Source organism: Centroberyx gerrardi, chromosome 9, assembly GCF_048128805.1.
Source record: "Centroberyx gerrardi isolate f3 chromosome 9, fCenGer3.hap1.cur.20231027, whole genome shotgun sequence".
NCBI lineage: Eukaryota > Metazoa > Chordata > Actinopteri > Beryciformes > Berycidae > Centroberyx > Centroberyx gerrardi.
Window position 1 is genome coordinate 17,315,619 of NC_136005.1, and position 18,758 is coordinate 17,334,376.

An 18,758-nucleotide genomic window follows, 5' to 3' on the forward strand; every position below is an offset into this window, starting at 1 on the left:
CTTCTAGCGTTGCATTCAAAGTATTCAAAGGTTTAGGTGGTCAAACAAGTTTAAATCAACACCCTATGAATTTGTTTTTGTTTTTTTGGCAATGGCAAATATGGCTTTAAGTTGTCTTTAGGTGATAATAGGTGCATAAAAGCATTCTCTTAACAATAATAACTTTGTACCTGTAAAAGCTGTATTGAATACATTAAATGTTAATTCATATAGTGAAGCAAATACTGGTCTTGTTGCAAGTTTTGCTGCAACTAGGCATAACTTAGCAAACACCACCTTTATCATAGTACTGCTGTCAGGCACAATAGTTTCCAATTATGTCCAATTATGTTTTCAGTTAATGTGATAAGGGGAATATTTAATTACATTTCAAATCAATTAACCATATTGGCTGATTTGAATTGACTCTTATCTCTTATTGTGGGAATGCCATTGATGCACTGAAATGAATGTAGTTATCTATAGCTGCCACATTGTGAGGCAAACAACTGTCCACATGAGTTGGTATTGCTATGTAATGCTAAAGCACTTTGATGTAATAAGAAGAAACATCAAAGCAACAAGAAAAGAAGAAAAATCTATTATTGAGTTGTGATATATTTGTGTCAGTAAGACAGAACTCATGCAGTTGTTGTTGTTTCTTTCAGGTCCGTGGCAGTAAAGGGGATGTGCTCTATATTCTGGATGCTAGTAACCCACGCTATGCCAACTGGCTGCGCTTTGTCCATCAAGCGCCGTCGCAAGAACAGAAAAACTTGGCGGCCATTCAGGTATATTTCCTCTATGTGGAGACAGAGAAACATAAAGCCTCTGAAGGCAACAGACCAAAGCTAGAGCGAATTACAAATTTTGGATGTTTTCACAACAAAAGAAAATCTTTTCACACAGGAAACCCTTCAAAATAAGATCTGAAAAAGCCACATTTTCACTAGTATAGCTTAGGCCAAAGAAATGACAAGATTTCATCATGTTTGTTCTGTCAGACTCCATGATGAGACAAACACTTTTTTTTTTACAGATGACATAAATGTTAAGTACGTTTTTAGTCAAACTCATTTTGAAAAAGTTCCTTCATATTATATGGGGATATAAGTATGTTTTGCGAATTGGTTGTGTTAATGGGCTCAATACGAAAGTTTTTTAGTGTTCAGTGTAGGCTATCATTGTTTATTATTTAACATTTCCCATCTTATGCCATTGTTTACAACAAGTTGATTAGCGGTGAGCGCGAGTGAGGATTGCAGAGAGAGCGTGGAAAAGAGTAACAAATCTATGTCTACCTGTTTACCCTGCAAATTGAACTTGAGCAATTATTCTCATTGAAAACCATTATTCTTTTCATAATGTAAATAGGGGAAAGGTGAAAAGGGAATAGTCTGGAAGTTGCATGCCAAAGCTATGTATTAGCATCGCCACTATTGTGATTTCTGAAAGATTCTAAAACATTTATTTAATTTTGATATTGACAACTAATGTAATCAGCAACAGTAGCCAGGCCTATGCATACCAAAAAAAATAAAAGAACAACAACATCAACAATTCTACCTCTTAAAACATACAAAAACACATTAGCAAACACTCATGAATATGACCTTAGCACACTGGTTCTGGGAAGTTTCACTTCTTGCACTTCTGTGTAAAAAAGACAGAAAAAATAGAAGCAGAAGGGAAAGAAGAGGAACATTTCAGGTCTTAGGGCCAAGCTCCTGCCATTAATACACATATGCCCAAAGTGATTGGTTGTTTAAAGGTCATTCATGTGTGTTAAAGCTCTGTGTTCCATCAACAGTGACATTTATTGTGTGGCTTTCCTCTTGTTAATTAATATTTATGTATATTTAGAATCCCATAGCTAAAGCAAAATGACACTTTGATTTTATTAGTGTGACCTTTAAGGACAGGAAAGTTAATGACAACATCTTTAAGGGTTTGAGTTGCTGACCTGTGCCCTCAATCAGGCCTCAGCAGACTGCTGTCTGGGTGTAATGAGTTCAACCTTCAGCCAAACCTCAATAATTACTCAGTATACATTAACACAAATGGGTATAAATATGTTTGAGCAACCACAGTATGCTTTTACGTTCTTCTTATTTCAAATTTGTCAGATATGGTTCAGCCAGTACTCCAGTGCATAGTTATGACTGTGTGATTACCATAGATAGTTACCATGTCTTTGTTGTCTCTCAGGATGGAGAGAATATCTTCTACCTGGCTGTGGATGACATTGAGACAGACACGGAGCTCCTGATAGGCTACTTGGACAGTGACATGGAGGAGGAGGAAGAGGAAGAAGAGGAGGAAGTCATCAAAGATGAAGATGAGAACAGCAAAGAGGCCAAGCATCTTGTTGAAATGGGTACAATTGAGTTATACTGCATGAATTACACATCATTTTCTTGTTTAGTCTCCATTACAGATACTTCATTATGCTTCATATACACCAAGGAAATTATATTTGCCGCTTAGATCTGTGTTTAATGACTTAAGCCGCATGTGTATTGTGTGTGTGTGCTGCATCTGTACAGAACTAGTGATAAAGAAGGAGGACCATCCCTGCTTGTTGTGTGAGAGTAGTTTCCCCAGTGAGGAGATCCTGGCTGCCCACCTCCAGAGCCTGCACCAGAGGCCCAGCACAGAGGAGAAGGAGTTCAAATGCAGGAACTGTGGCAAGAAGTTCCCTATCAAACAGGCTCTGCAGCGCCAGTGCGTTTCCTATTCCACCACTAACCTGTAGTAGTCTAGTTTTTTACATCAGCTTTCCTCTAATCAGCGTTCTTCAACCAAATTTATCCCATAAATCTGCTCTTGTCACTTTTTAACTGCTTTAGCATCCATTGTCCTTGTTACGCTACCACCCAGATGTCTTTCATTCCCTATTTGTCTCCCAATTTGTTTTTATTTGACTGTGTCTACCTTTTTAATCCTTCCCCAGTGTTTTGCATTGTTCTGAGTCACTGGGTCCGGCAGGCGACTCCAAAGCTCACCAGTGCTCACTGTGCCACAACACATTCAGCTCAGAATCCAGGTAATATAAGTTACTGTGCACAGGCTTTTTCAAAGGGACGTACAAGACTGTTAGTGCATATAATGTATAGTATGAGTGGTACAATGGGTATGTCCATGCATGGATGGCTCCAGCTGAGATCAAAACATTTGGCTATTGTGGTATTGGTGCCATGCTTTGCCTAGAGAGAAACACAGGTATACAGTTTAAAAGCATTCTTCTATTATTCTGTATTTCCCTCCTCTCTCCTGAGCAATTCTTCATCCTGTGTGTGCAGTTTTGAACAGCATAAAGAAGCCTGTAAAGGAGACGCCAGGTTCATCTGTAAAGCAGAGAGCTGTGGCAAAAGATTCAAGAGCAAGGATGCTCTGAAGAAGCATAAAGGGAATGTTCACACAGGTGGGCATCTCTTTCTCTCTCTCTCTCTCTCTCTCTCTTTCTCTCTCTTTGTCTCCCTCTCTCTGTCTCCCTCTCTCCGTGTCTCTCTCTCTCTCTCTCACTCTATCAGTTACTTTCTCATTCTCTTTCTCTCTCTCTCTGGCACACACACACAAGCATTCACTTGCATACCAGTTTTAGTTTTTCCATAGGTCATGTAATGAGGTTAATTGTCCATTAGTAGCCTTAACACTCAAGGAATCACAGTGCACAGTGCTTGGGCTCGCTCAGTTCAAATCTGTACAACATTGAGACACGTCTCTAATTACTAATGCGATATAATTGCTGACCTGTATGTTCTGGGGCAGCACACTCTTTCAGATAAATGGACTTCCATAGCCATTTATGATGGGATGTAGGGCAATGGGGATCTGTGCAGCCTTACACATGCATCATGACAAAGTATCAACGCAAGATTAGGACTTTGCTCTCACTGTGTCCAACGTCTGATGGAGTAGAGATCTGTGCCTTGATGTTTTACCAGCGTGGTCGGGACACGGGGTATGTGTGTGGGCGAGGGGGAAGTGGTGCAGGATCAGACTCGACAGATGTGGGTCATGTGACTCAGATGTGAACGAGGGGAGGGTGCCACAGATCCTTAGATGGTGGGATGGTGGGACCACATTCTGGCCCTACAATGAAGGGAGATTTCACTGTCCAGTAAAACTTAACAGCAGCCCGATGCTGTAACACTGTCTCTCAGCGTTCACCTTATTAGCGTTGTGGTATTTTTATGTTGCTGTATAATGATTGTCATGGTTGTAAGATATCTGTATTGGTGTTTCAAATGGCACCACTTTGCAAACAATCTGCTTTATGTCTAATATACTGTGATGTCAGTCCCATAGAATCAGGATTGGTAATTTTCATCCTCTTTTTTCTTTCAGGAAGTGCCCGGCGGAAACTCACATGCACCATATGCAACAGAAAATGCTCTTCCTCACTGAATCTACAGGAACATCGCAAGGTGAGGCCCTCATTTATTATGCACATCTGTCGCTCAAATTCTCCTAACCTGTTATTTGTCGTGGGTCTTTTTCTCATTGTTGGGTGGTCAGGGGTCAGAGGTGAACTACAGCCCATTTTTAAAGATGGCCTTTTTTTTTGCTGTCCCACTGCCTTGTATTCCATCATACCCCATTCAGTTCCTGTAACCTAGTCAAACCTCGTAATCTCACGCCCCTCTCTGCTTCCTGAGTGTCTGAGTCTCATTCTCTCCGTTATTCCCTCTCAACGGGAGGGTGTCTTTATGATAAAGTTGTTACAAATTTATTCTGGGTGACACAGAGCAGAGGGTTGGTTTTTATTTCACAAGCTCATCCCACAGGTCTTGTGAAACCTAAGAGCCACTGTGGGCAGACAATAAGGATTTAACCCTGGCGTCAGGATTCTTCCTCTTACTGATGGATTACAGCTTTGAAGAATAACAGGGCTGTTAAAGTAATAACCTGCAACTTTTTCATATAAATAAATATCCGTTTTGCTACTCTCTATTGCCAATTCATACCATATAATAGTGATTTAACCTATAGCCAGTTCATGAAAGCTTTTACAGTTGCTGTTCTAAACACCTAGGAGTGGGTTGGTCTTTCCCTGCCGTACACAAAGTGATGCGTTTTACATTTATGGAAGCAGCAGCAGCAGCAGTTTGTTTGGAATAAATATAACAAGAATTGGGTAGTTTGCATGAGCAGCGATAGTCACCATGGCTGAACAGATAAAGAAGAGACTGGTACCTATAGAAACTCAAAGTTCATCAACGGAAAATCCAAGGAGAAAGAAGGCAGAGGAAGGCAAGCGTGCTAAAAAGGAAAGTGACCGTCTCCAAGCTAAAACTAGAGTGAACATTGCCATTGCCTTTTTTTGTCTGTAATTACTCAAAGATGGGAAGTGACGAGGAGGAGCAATGCAGAAGTGGCTCTGTTTGTTTTGGACTGGTTGGTTTCACTATTGTTTATTAGCTGCAGTCTCCATTGGGTGTCTTATTGTCATGTTGAGCCAGTGACTACGTTGAGTTAAAACTTGCAAGTTTTGGTCGTCAAAGATTGGATAAATGTTTCACAGCTAATTTGAATAACAGCAAACTTTCTGCTTACCTCGGTTTTGTAAGTTTAGTGATAGCTTGGTTAGCAGGTTAAAAGTACGAATGTAGGTCTATTAGTAATGTTATTGTAAGTAGTTGCTTTCTTTTGTAATAATGTAATAATGTAAGCACACAGTTATCACATCATTTTAGAAAACATGTTTAATATATTTATATACTGTCGATATTACCGTCTTAGGCACTGGCTGTAGTTCTGCTATTTCTAGTTGTTTAGTTGTAGTTGTTTGTAGAACAGCCCATGCTTGGAGTTTGGAGGTCTGGCCGCACTGTTGCGAAGTGATTGCTGGGAAATGCAGTGCAAAACACCAAAGCAATGACCACTGATCACCAAGGGTGTCGCCAAAACCAAGAAAAACAAGAATCAATTATCGCTTTATTTTTATATCATTGGATTACCATAATGCTACTGTAGCCACATGGATTTACCTGTATACTGCAGCAAAGTTTTTCTCATCATAAGTTAACTTAGTAAGCTATCATCAACACTTTTGATGAAGTTGGGCGCTGGATTAATATGCAAGTTGTCCTCATCTGTCCCATTGATTGTTATTTATGACCCTGACCCCAGCTGGAGTTTGGATTTTCATTTTCTCTTGTCGACATTTATCTGCTAGATTAATCAGCAAGCATTAATCCATTCCAGTCAGCTAATTCATCATCAAGCCACTTGCAAACTGTTCAACACTTAAAATCACGTGGAAGTTGTGACATAGTTCTGCAGTGGATCATCTAACCCACTTACCTGTCTATGAGTCAGTTTTCTGTAGTCTCAGATCCCCGCTGTGTTTAAAAAAGGCACATGCAGGCTTCCTATATGACCTCCTTATGCGTCCATGTGCCAATTATAGCCATTATGTGGTCCATGATAGAAATATTTTTAGAATGACGCTCTAATCATGTACCATTGTCTGAGCTTGAAATGTTCTCCTCATTGACAGCTGTAATAAAGTATGAGGTCTGGAAACCACAATATGATTCAATACATTTAGGTCAGCATCACATTTAAATTTGATGAATGACTATTTGATTCTAGCAAAATGTTTATTCAAAAGTTTCTGAAGAATTGAGTCATACTTGAGCACAGTGTTATAGTAAATAAGGTACATTTCTGCCAGAAAATATCTGGTACATTTCTATAGCTTCAAACAAAGACAATGAAGAGTTAAGCATTATTCTTACAGAAGAGCAATCAAACTTTCCGTAATGACAAGTTTGCTCCAAAGCAGCTTAAAGCCACCATTATCATCGTTTAGCTGAACAAGCTTTTGCAGTAGCAGCTGTGACAAGAAGAGCTGCTTCGCATTAGCATATGCTATTGTAGCTGTAGGCCGGGGAACTATTGAATATGCAATTATTGGAACTATGCTCTGAAGCAGAAAAGGGATTCAAACTTTTCATCACTTTAATTACTTTTCTGTCTTTAGACGGTCTAAAGAAAGTGAACAAGCTTGTATGTCTGTTGACCATCATAGACTTTGTGATCCTTCAACATCTTACATGCACTTAATCTTGAGTTTTTAAAATTGTCAGCAAAACTAAACTAAGTTGATGTCTCTTTTGCATTTGTTGCCACATAGGTACATGAAATATTTGACTGCCACGCATGTGACAAGAAGTTCATTTCTACCAATCAGCTAAAACGCCATATGATCACACACTCAGGTAAGAAAAAAAAAGATGCCTTAAAAACTTCACTCCTTCTTACATCATCTCTACCCACCTTAATGCATCTCTCCTGGTCTGTCACCCATTAGAGAAGCGACCATATACCTGTGAGATTTGCAGTCGTTCGTTCAAGCGTCTGGACCAGGTGACGGCTCATAAGATCATCCACAGTGAGGACAAGCCATACAAATGTAAGCTGTGCGGGAAAGAGTTTGCCCACCGCAACGTCTACAAGAATCATAAGAAGGTGAGCAGATGGAGGGACAGAGTTACACTCTCCATACTAAACCATTGGTGAATTATTCTTTCATAATTGTGGTAATTACTTTTTTAATATGTTCATATATAGCTGATTAGTGTTTCCTCACACAGCAATATTCCAATTTACAACTATTATTACTCTGATTACAGTTTCATTGATACATGTAATCGCATTAAGGAAGACTGTATAGCGCAGGTTTTTAGAGTCAGTTTTAATAGATAGTATTCATTTAGGCAGAGTCACTTCAAAGCTAGTATTATTAGTGATAGGCTGTAATCAATCAGGGTCTCGTTGGTGGCTGTTTCCTGTGGGGTCTCTGGCCTGTGTCCACCCCTGAGGTTCCCCATGTTTACTTATGGGAGTGGGGCGTCACTCAGACAGACAGGTGGGGGACACAGAGGGTGAGCAGATAAACAGAAGCACTTTGAACTTAAGCCCCTCAAGCTACTTGTCTTCATCAAGTCAACAAACCAAATCAGCTATGGAGCCTTATGTTAACCCCCGGCCCAAATCCTCCCACATCAATATAAGAAGCTTCATCAGCATCAACACTGAGACAGGAGGCCGCTGTCCCAGCTATCCAAGGAGAGAGATGGCATGGTATGTATGTTATGAAAGAGCAGCCTTCCCTCTCATCCTGATCCTGATCCGCTCTCTCTCTCTCTCTCTCTCTCTCTCTCTCTCTCTCTGCAGACACACTCGGAGGAGAGGCCGTTCCAGTGTGAGGAGTGCAAGGCCCTCTTCCGCACCCCCTTCTCTTTACAGCGTCACTTACTCATCCACAATAGTAAGTATGAGTATGAGTGTGCTTGTGTGTTCTCATGAATGCAAATAATTGTTGGTGGGCAAAAGTTACATATTTTATCTCTATATTTTTATTAAATCATCTAGAATTTTAAGCTTACAAAGCATCTTAATATCTCTTATGAGGTTGTAGGTGGTTGTAGTTTCACTTGCCTTCAAGTCAACCTGACTCTCATATTTCCATTAACACTACACACCATATTCCCCCCAAAAAGCCTTTTCTTTCTATTTCTCTGTCAGAGTAGCGTTCAGAAAGCATCCCAGTACTGGGTGCTGTGGCCCAGCAGACACTTTGCACCCTGGAGAGTTGGGTTGCAGCATCCCTGGTGTACTTAGGGTTCAGGAGCCTTGTGCCTGCGCACACTGAGTCTTGGCAGGATGCGGTCCTGGTCTCCGAATCGAGACAGATAACAAAGAGATTGTGAAGCTCGAGGCATTTCCTGCCCATGTCTCAGGAGACAGATTACTGTTCAGTGAAATCACTGGGATATGGGGCTATATAATACTGGGACTAGTATTATGTATCAAGTTCTAGACAATATGTGGGGCGGGAGGATAAAGTGTGTGATTTCATTGTACAGAGAGAAAAGACCTGCCATTGAATAAATGTATCTGTCTTTGTGAGTTATTGTTTGTGTACCACATGAGTTCTCATGCGTTTGCCCCACACTGAGAAAATGAAGCACAGCTGTCATAGCATTTTCACGTTAAATCAAGTTGTTTTTTTTAAATCAATGAAACATGCACAGCACTTTTGAGTAGGGTCAAATGTCACTTGTGGTAATCCTTCTTTAAAAGCCATATTAACACCTCAAGAGTAATCCTGGTGTGTGTGTGCCGTGTGTGTGTGTGACTGTGTGAGTGCGTGCATGTGTATTTTAATAATGTTTTAAACCCTGTTCCAGGGATTAATGAAATCATCATCTGAGGGTGTCGTTGACATTAACGATCATCAAGTAAATGTTTCTGTTTGATTAAAAACACAGTGGACCTCGGCTTGCACTGGTGTTCCATTTTATTGAGCTGACCATCATTGGCCTTGGTAACAGGAGAATGAACACAAGCTTGTAACCACTTGCCCTGCCAAACATACGCACACCCTCTAAACCACTCTATGGAAATTGAATGATCTCCATATAATGGAAACAAGTACTCCTCAACAATAGAGCCTGTTGTATGGAGGCAGAGAGCAGAGGCGTGAAGAATAACATCATGCTTCACTCTGCGAGGGGCTCTTGCATGGAACAGCTGAGAGTTGTGCTCTAACTCACTGTCTGAGTGCTGTCTGGTGTTTTCAATGTTTTTCAGTGGAATGAATCATAAAGTAGGGCATGTTTTTTTCACTGTAAAAAAAACCCAAAACAGAACCATTCAATGTTCAGGCAATACATATGGTCAACCGATTTGTTTTACTGTCTTCCCCTGGGATGTGTTCAGCTAGAGATCCATGGTAAAAGCCCATTTTTGTTAAAAGGTAAAAAAAAAAACAGAACCAGAGCATTCTGAAGACCATTGTTTGGGACTGTCTGGTGCAATGAAACACCCCTCTTTGTAGTTCTGCCCACACAATCGTCCCGGTGAAATTGGGTCCCCTCTTGCTGTGCGTGATGGCTGTGCATTTAGAGGCACAACAATAGATGTCTGGAAATGGCTCTTAAATGCTCCTGGACTCCTATCCTTGCTGCAGGTGAGAGGACATTCAAGTGTGACCAGTGCGACGCCACCTTCAAGAGGAAGGACACGCTCAACGTCCACATCCAGGTGGTGCACGACGGCCATAAGAAGTACAAGTGTGACCTGTGTGAGAAGGCCTTTGTCACTCCCTCTGTCCTCAAGAGCCACAAGAAGGTGAATGAAAAGAACTCAATCTTACCCAGTGAATTCATCTCTGCTGTCACTTTTTAACAAAATTGAGTTCAAACAAAACTGTTATCAGGAGAAATTCATTCATATTCATTTGAAATGTACACAGTCAAAAATAACATATGAAACCTTGTAAAATTAGCTTGATTGACTGTAGCTGATCTTATGAAGCCAGAGCAGTACCTGATATTATATGAAGCAAGTACTGCATGAAACTGCAGCCTAAACATTTATTTATCATTGTATTACAAATTCCTGCAAATAATGTTGACTAAATACATTGCCTAACTACAAATAATATACTGCTTTCTGAGTGCTGCATTCTGCGCTAAAGGCAAAAGTAATAACCATTCAACTGAATTGCAGTATCATATCTGATTTCCCATCATCAATCTTCTGTTATCAAAAAAACGACAGCCCTACCATCTACTCTACCAAATGGTTTTCATCGTTTCATATCCACTATTCCTGTGACTCCTCATCCCAGGAAAGTGATGTAGCTAGCTGATATGTTGTACTAATATCTTGGACTGTCAAGCCTGGCAGGGACATCCACCTTCGCCATTGCTACCCATAGAGGCCAGGAATCAATTCCCACTTTGATTAGAAATGGCAGTTAGTCCATTAGCTCCGCAGGGTTTCAAAGCCCCAAACAGATCTCACTGCAGATTATGAGCCCTAAATCTGACAACGTCCGGTGTGGTTATGGATCAAGATTGAAACCAAACAGCTTCTTGGCACACAGCAAAAGAAAATGTCTTGGAGGTTGTCTCCGAACAGTAGGGCTGAAGACAGCATATGAACTGTCTCACTGGTTACAGAGTCCGGAGACTGCTGAGAGGCCTGGCCTTGATCAAAGTCAGGCTGCTGAGGAGAGGACAGCTAACAGGCTACGTTTACATGCACAGAGTAACCCGGCTGTTGGCCGTACGCCGGTTCAGGTCTTATTCGGGTTAAGCTGTTTACATGCACCTTTTGATACCCTGCAGTTGCGTCTCCCTTTGCAATGAATAAGCCAATTATCAGAATATTCCTGTCCAACTGTACTGTCCCGCCCACAGAACAATCCGCCAGCAAAAAAGTATGAAAGGTTTTGGCTGCCAGCTACCCCCTCCCTCTTTGACTGAGCAATAGTTGGTTAGTTATAATACAGGGGAAATAAATTATCCCAGTAGTTGTAATAAGAGTAAGTACTCCTTGCCGCCATGTATTGTTGGCATCAAGATATACCCATAATGCTGTGCGAGTCTGAGTTTGCGCAGATGGTGAAAATCAAAAGTGAAAGGAGTGAGATGTTTACATGCCAGAGTGACCTGTTTAACACCAGAGTAAGCATCTTAACCAGGTTTCTCATAATCACAGTATGAGCTTACTTGGGTTATTCTAATTATTGGGTTATTATGATGCTTACATGCATCATAATAACCCAAAACCAGTTTACTTGAATAACCAGGTTATGAATGGAATCCTCCAAGCATGTAAATACAGCCACAGAGATTGAATGGACTGACTTAGAGACTGGGACAGATACCGATGCACAGCAAAACATTAGACTCTGTGCTCAGGACTACACTGCCCAAAATATCCATTATCACTTAATATTGTATTGAGTCTTAAATAATATTTTTCTTAAAACAAGTGAAAAAAATCTGCCAATGGGGTGAGATAATTACACTTGTTTCCAATGAACTTCTGAAGAATTCTCTGAATCAAGTGTCACTTTCTCATTTTACTAGTGGGGAGATTATTCTACCTTGTTTCAAGAAACTGACACTTGAAACAAATGAAATTGCATTGGAAATAAGTGGAATTATCTCACCCTACTGGCAGGTTTTTTGTTTTGTTTGTTTTAAGAACGCTAAGACTTTTAATACTGAATATGAGACTGAATTACTGAATCTTTATCCTCTTGCTTCCTTTCTGACTCAAGGCAGGAGAGAATGGATCTTTTAATTCTTGTCATATGTTTTTGTTTCCCTGTGCTTTAGTCATATATGGATGTGTGTACTTTCTCCACTGATTGCTTGTGGAAATGATGCGCATTTCTGGCAGAACAGGCCTATACCTAGAGAACTGGGTTATTCATAGAGTGCTCTTGTATTACAGTAAATGCTTTCTCCTGAATGAGCCTGGATTTGTTATATGAGAGGGGGGCATGTGTGTACAGCATGTACAGTGTACCGCGTGCAGCGCGTATGTGCATGCATACATACACATATGTTTTCTGTATTGTACAAGATTGTCCCATCTCTTTCAGTACCAGGCTGGAAGCATGTACGCATATGCACATATAAATTAAAGTAATAGGGTTGTTTGTTGAGTAATAATTAATGACATATAGATCAATCATATATAAAAAGACTGTTAATGATTACCTACAACTCCCAATAAATTCCATTATGTTATGTTTTGGAACTTGATGTTCCCAGATGAAAGTGCCAGGGGGAAGTTATGCTGCTGCCATTTATGAAGGTAGAGTACCAGTGATGTTTCTCCCTCTTGTACAAACAACTAACTAAACAATGCAACACCGGACCATCTGGAACACATGTGTTTGTATATGTGGTTTTGTGTGTGTGCATGAATGTGTGTGTGTGCCTGCGTGTATGTTTGTTTGTGTGTGTGTGTGTATGCATGTGTTTGTGTGTGTGCATGTATGTGTGTGAATGCATAGGTTTGTGTGTGTGTGTGTGTGTGTGTGTGTGTGTGTGGACGGAGCCTTTGTAACGAAACACCAGAGGTGTCGGAGGGACACGGGGGGTGATGGAGGGAAGGATGGGGGCCCACAGAGGAGGTGTTCCTGTATTGTTGTACTGCTGTTGAAACTGTCACTCTGAGTTTGAGCCTTTCATACTCGTGTTTATTCTCGGGAATTTACAACAGGCCAGGAGCAGAATTCAGAGCGCACTTTTCAACAGCGAGACACAGAAAGAGGGAGCGGAGCAAAGGGGAGGGGATGAAAGAAAAGGTAGAGGTAGAGAGGAAAAAAAAGAAAAGCCTGTGAGCCTTGCTAGGCGTGCAGCACACTCTTTCCACATGCTCTCCCCTGTGTGCACGTGCACCCCTTATGAGTCCATACAGCTCAACACTTTGGACTGTGGGGAGGTGAAGGGAGTGGAAGAAGAAGAAGCAGGCGAAGGATGAAGAGAGGAATGCATACATGCACCCTGGCCCTCTGTCTCCTGGGCTTTGGACCCTAGTAGCAAATCTGCATCTCCTATGTTCTTTGATCCTTCCTTCAGGATAATTCAATGGAAGCACTGTCATGTGAACATGTGCACTTCCATCCACAGGGTCTACTAGTAGACAGCGGTGCATTACAGGACATAATTAAATTTGATTTATTCTTTACTTAACCACACAGTTCAATTAAGAGAAACTTCTCCAGACGGCATTTAAATGTGGAACCCCAGAGTACGGGGCTCGCTTTTATGCTGTTTGCTTTTTAAAGTAACAAAATCTAATCAACTTTGTACTTAGAAGAGATGAGAAAACATAATTTCACTAGCCTTGATAGTGTTCTGTTAGTGAATTTCTGCTATCACAGCAGATCACATTTTGATTTTTTAATGTAGGCAGGATGTGAGGATGAACGTTACAAATGTTTTTTGTTAACATCAACCATATGTCCGTTTATCGTTTCCATCCCAGACGCACACGGGGGAGAAGGAGAAGATCTGCCCATACTGCGGACAGAAGTTTGCCAGCAACGGCACGCTAAGGGTCCACATCCGCAGCCATACAGGTCAGTGGCCCGCCACAGTGGGATGCTTTGTCAAATCGACCTACCATCAACTGTCATTAACATCACATGCTCTGTGAAAGATCCAGAGTATCAGCACTACCCATGCGGTCATATCCACAGAGCCGGCCAGTTTACTCACTGCAGCAACAATGTCCCTGTTTCACACTGGATGTTCATTAAACTGCCTTAAACTGGAGAGCTACACATTCCTGTGCGTTTCCTTACCAACAGACTGGTGCAGAGACCTGGCACAGCCACACACACACTTCTTGGCCTCTAAACTCCCTTCACTCACCCTCTCTCTCTCTCTCTCTCTCTCTCTCTCTCTCTCGCTGATTCTCTGCCTCCTCTTGGCTGTCTCCCTCTTTTTCTCACTCCCACTTAAACTTCGCCTGTCTTTCCTTGTCTTTTTCTCTCTCATGTTCTCTCCTCGTTCTCGTTATTGTCCTCCCCCGTTTTGTGGGATTGAAACCTCACATCAGTTCACTCTGCTACAGATGCACCTGCTGAAATCCTCTCAAACTAAGTAGCTTCCTCAAACAATGGCGATTTCCAATATAATATACCAATCCCTTAATCTCTGGAATGTGTTCATAGCTGTAGGGCTATAGATTTTCTCTGGGCTTATCTGCCTATTGAATCCAAGTAGAGCTATTGCATCATTACCAGCACATGGTAAATGACCATCCTAATGAGCAAATCACTTACCTTATATACTCAGTGTTTTAATCTGGCTTCAGTCAGCTCTCCCACCCTTTTTTACCTTTGCTTTCCATAGCACACATCAAATAAAAAATGATCAAAACGTTTCTGTAGCCTATCAAAGGTTTCCTCCAGGTGTTGATAAGGTTAGTGTGTATTGCTGTGTGTGTATATTTGAACATGAGTGAGGAAGTAGGGTGGCAAAACATTGGTCCTTTGACAAGCCTGCCGCACTTTGTCAACGGCTTCCTTTGTATCCGTGTGTGTGTGTGTGCGTGTGCATGTTGACATGCATGTGTATGTGTGAAGGAGAGACAGACAGACAGAGAGGCACAGCAAGAGAATGTATACCAGTGTGGGACATGGCCCAGTCTGATTGTATTTATATAGAATAAACAAAAGAGCGGGCCGTGGGGGAATGCTGGGGGAGGGGTGGGAGCGAAGGGGACACCTCAAAGAAAGAAAGGAGAAAGGAGAGAAAAGACCACTCCAAGAAAGCATCCAGCGGGATGACCCTTGACCCTGACTGGCTGTAAATCTGTCCCCTCATTCTATAGACCAGGGACTTTTTGTTTGTTGTGTTTTTGTGTGAGGAAAAATAAGCTTTGGTGAAAGTGTGAGTTGTTCCCTGAGCGACAATCCTGACAAGGCTCATCTTGTTCTCTAACAGTGAGGAGTAATTTGGTGGGCACACACAGCTCATGTAACTCATGTGTGGATATGTAAATTGTGCTAGAATTTTGGAATGTGTAAATCATAAAATGGCGCTGTCATGTAAGTAAAACTTTTAAGATGGCTGGTTTTTCTGTCAGTAATCTCTTAAAGAAGGCCACCAGCTGAGGTTAAGACTTGTGTGTCGACAGTTTCCCTGGATGGCAGAGAGGAAAGCTTGATCTTGTTTGTCTTCCTGCTATCCCTTCTCAGGAAAAGTCAGCATTGATTATTTACCTGCTTAACACAGAGGACTTTGTAAGGGTTCCCAAGAGCTTTCCTCCCCGTATCATTTTACCACCAGACACTGTTGAGCATTATGAGAGAAATGGCTAAAGTGATGAGTAGATTTAAGCGAGATTAAAAAAAATCAGTCTGAAAGTATTAAGTGGTTTGGTTTTTGTTTTGATTTGATTTGGCTACGACATATTGCTGTTCCATGTGTTCAACCAAATCTGTTTTCAGAGCCACAGGCGCAGGCCTCTCCTCAGAGAATATTATTGATGATATCACCAACCATCATTTTCCCCATAAAAAGTGAGCCGTCAAAAACTTGGAAGGGGATGATGAGAACGATGTTGAACTCAGTAGTTATGATGGGTGTTTCTACCCTTTTTCTAGATTATTCAATTTGGCATATGATGGCGCAAATGTAGTCTACTATACATCATAGGTCAGAGTGAGTGGTTTTTCCCCAAGTGTGCCATGATGTGGTAAATAACAGTAGAGGGGTTATGAAAAATACTGGTGCCAAAGGAAATGTTGACAGAACCCAGTGCCTCAATGTCATACTGACATCATAGGACACGTCATGATTGGACGCACAAATAATCACTATAATTTCAGCTGTCTTGCAACAAATTTGCATTTTATTCATTTTAGTTTCAAAATCCCTATTTAGTGACCATCTTATATTATGAATAAAGGTTATACTCCACTTGCCCGGTCAGGCCAGTAGGTCAGAGTTCTACTTGCCCTTAGTGTGCTTTCACTGGCCAAACAGGCACAAATTAAAATGACCACTCTACATAAATATAAGTAATTTCTTACTCTATGTAATATAAACAGTTCATAATATACTGCAGCTAAATGACTACAAAATAAACAACAAAAAAGTAAGTAATTAATTGCTTTGATTTGAAATTTCAGATTTTTAACAAAGGGAGAATAATTACCAAAAACCATTTGCAACAGGGTTTATGGGAAATGTGCTCTATTTTTTGAGAAACACTAGCACTATCAGTACCACTGGCGTGAGTCAGAGGCTACCAATTGTCTCGACCATGGTGTCATTTGTTTACGGTAATTATACCAAGATATATTTTGAAAAAAAATGCTACACGTAGCAGCTTTAAATGGTCTCAGGCCAAAACAGCTCCAGTCCAAATGTACATCTGGCTGCGCTCTGGAATCACTGGATCTACTTTGGTAGGTTTTGTTTGTCTTGATCATGGTCATGGTTACAGTCTTGTAAAGTAAAATCACCACGTTCTGAATTATCGTCTGTACCTATGGTGAGCAGTGGTTCTCCTCTCAAACACCGTGCAAGTCTTATTTGGGCGCCATGCAGATGGTTAATTCGGGTGGTGTGGACTGTGCTGTGAGCGATGTGTCAGGATTCTGCGTTCAGATCCGTTGCATGTGTGGCAAGGCGAGTCTGTGGCGAGGCTCGGGCGTGGACTTGTCTGATACAGGTTCCTTCACATGGGCAAGTTTAAGAGAATTGTTTGAGGAAGTGAAGAAATCTACCGAGACCCTGGCCGTAATGAAAAGGTCAAGTGTAAAAGTTGTTGGGCGTTTCTACGGCTGATCAAAGGCAATCTCTTATCGGCTCAAACACATTGATATCACATTACCTCAGTGGCCCCTGTCGGCATGTGGCACAGGCCAGGCGGAGGGACAGTGGAGGGCCACTGTCTGGCTGGACTGGAGGAAGCCGGGAATTAATTTCTGATGGACAGCACTAATGTCTTTCAGACCAGGGCCCGAAGCTACAAAGCGTTCTCCATAACACGAACGCTGTGCGGCAGGCAGGCGACAAAGCAGACCATCTGCTAACCAGACACACACCCATACACACACACTCACACACACACACACTCACATAACACACAAGGGGTGCCAAACGGATCGATTAGCAGACAAGGAGTGTGAGGGCCACAGCAGGGGGTGGGGGAGACACCCAGGGTCAAAGAGATGGTGTACTGTTTCAGCACATGCTAAATCAGTTACCATCTCCACACACATAAAGCCCCGGCTCAGTGCTGCAGCCACCCCTCATAATCCCCAAACAATCTGGCTCAATCTGGAGAATAAGTGGAGGGTTTCTGGTTACAGTAATGCTCAACAGAACAGACACTAAGCCTCTTGCATGAATAATAGAGATGAATGTAACAAGAATGTTACTACTTCATTCCCAGAGTAGCATTTGTTTATTTCCTGTTTCACTTAGGGATTGAGTTTCTCTTAGCTGAGTACCATATACTGTATCTGAGGCATAGTTCAAGAGGGAACTGATTTTATTTTGAGCAGGATGAACCAGTGAATTAGGGATTTCTGTCAGACAAAAACAATGTATTGTTAGTAAGGTTCAATGAGATATTTAATCGATAAGTGACCACCTTTATGAATGACCCCCCCTCCGTTATTGACTACCACCAAGCTCTCTGTTTGTATTTTACAGTTGAGTCATGACGCAGGCACACATGTCCAGAACCTAAGCATATGCAGGTTAAGTAGGTGAATTGGTGTGCACTTATTGTAAGCCTGTGTTTGTAGGGTGTGGTTGTCTGTGCTATGTATTAACTGACACTAGCCAGCTCCTGGGAGGGATGCGATCCAAGCCACAGAGTACACTGGCACACTGTGCTCCGGTGCTATTAGCACACTAATGCCTTCCCCAGGACTCCCCAAGGCTAGCGCTGGGCCTTAACCTGATACCACACATGCTACATAAGACATAAGATTTGCTCTCCTCTGTCTCAAAACACATCTGGGATTCAGATTTTCCTGTTTGTCAACAAAAGGCCTCCTAGAGGCTGAAATTGCACAGGAGGGGATTTCTGGCCAGAATGCTGAGCTGCCCTCTGCACATGTTTCAGAATGTGTAATCACTCTGCATATGTCACGTTAACCCTTTCCACACCAACACGAGGCTACACATTTCATTAGTTTGTTTCATAACACTCCTCTCTGTGCTCCTTGGAAGCCCTCTTGTGGGGGGTTTATGGTGGGCTTAGACCCTAACCCTCTATATCTGCTACATGATAGCCCATTGTAGCTTTTATGTTGAAAGACTCACACAGGGTTCATGGGATCCGATTAATTTAAAAATAACTCTGGTAAACGCTTTCAGACAGATCTGAAGGTTTTCCTCTGCTACCCAGATCTTAATGGAATAATATAATAGAAAATGGCCAATAAAGACTTCAACCTGACCGCTTAAGTAGGGTGTGAATTT

General features: G+C 41.6%; 1 protein-coding gene across 5 annotated transcripts in view; it reads left to right on the plus strand.

Annotated features, from left to right (window-relative positions):
* The window catches only part of prdm5 (PR domain containing 5), a 29,948-nt gene that overhangs the window by 1,071 nt on the left and 10,119 nt on the right, over window positions 1–18,758 (plus strand). For 2 of the 5 annotated variants that reach the window (XM_071912841.2, XM_071912842.2), the window contains exons 3-12: window positions 648–770; window positions 2,188–2,356; window positions 2,526–2,703; window positions 3,282–3,403; window positions 4,330–4,409; window positions 7,124–7,208; window positions 7,301–7,458; window positions 8,167–8,260; window positions 9,965–10,125; window positions 13,792–13,885. In XM_071912841.2, coding sequence (XP_071768942.2) covers window positions 648–770; window positions 2,188–2,356; window positions 2,526–2,703; window positions 3,282–3,403; window positions 4,330–4,409; window positions 7,124–7,208; window positions 7,301–7,458; window positions 8,167–8,260; window positions 9,965–10,125; window positions 13,792–13,885 — 1,264 coding nt within the window. Of the gene's footprint in view, window positions 1–647; window positions 771–2,187; window positions 2,357–2,525; window positions 2,704–2,932; window positions 3,026–3,281; window positions 3,408–4,329; window positions 4,410–7,123; window positions 7,209–7,264; window positions 7,459–8,166; window positions 8,261–9,964; window positions 10,126–13,791; window positions 13,886–18,758 lie in introns of all 5 variants that reach the window. The other 3 variants (XM_071912840.2, XM_071912838.2, XM_071912839.2) reach the window with 3 other exon arrangements.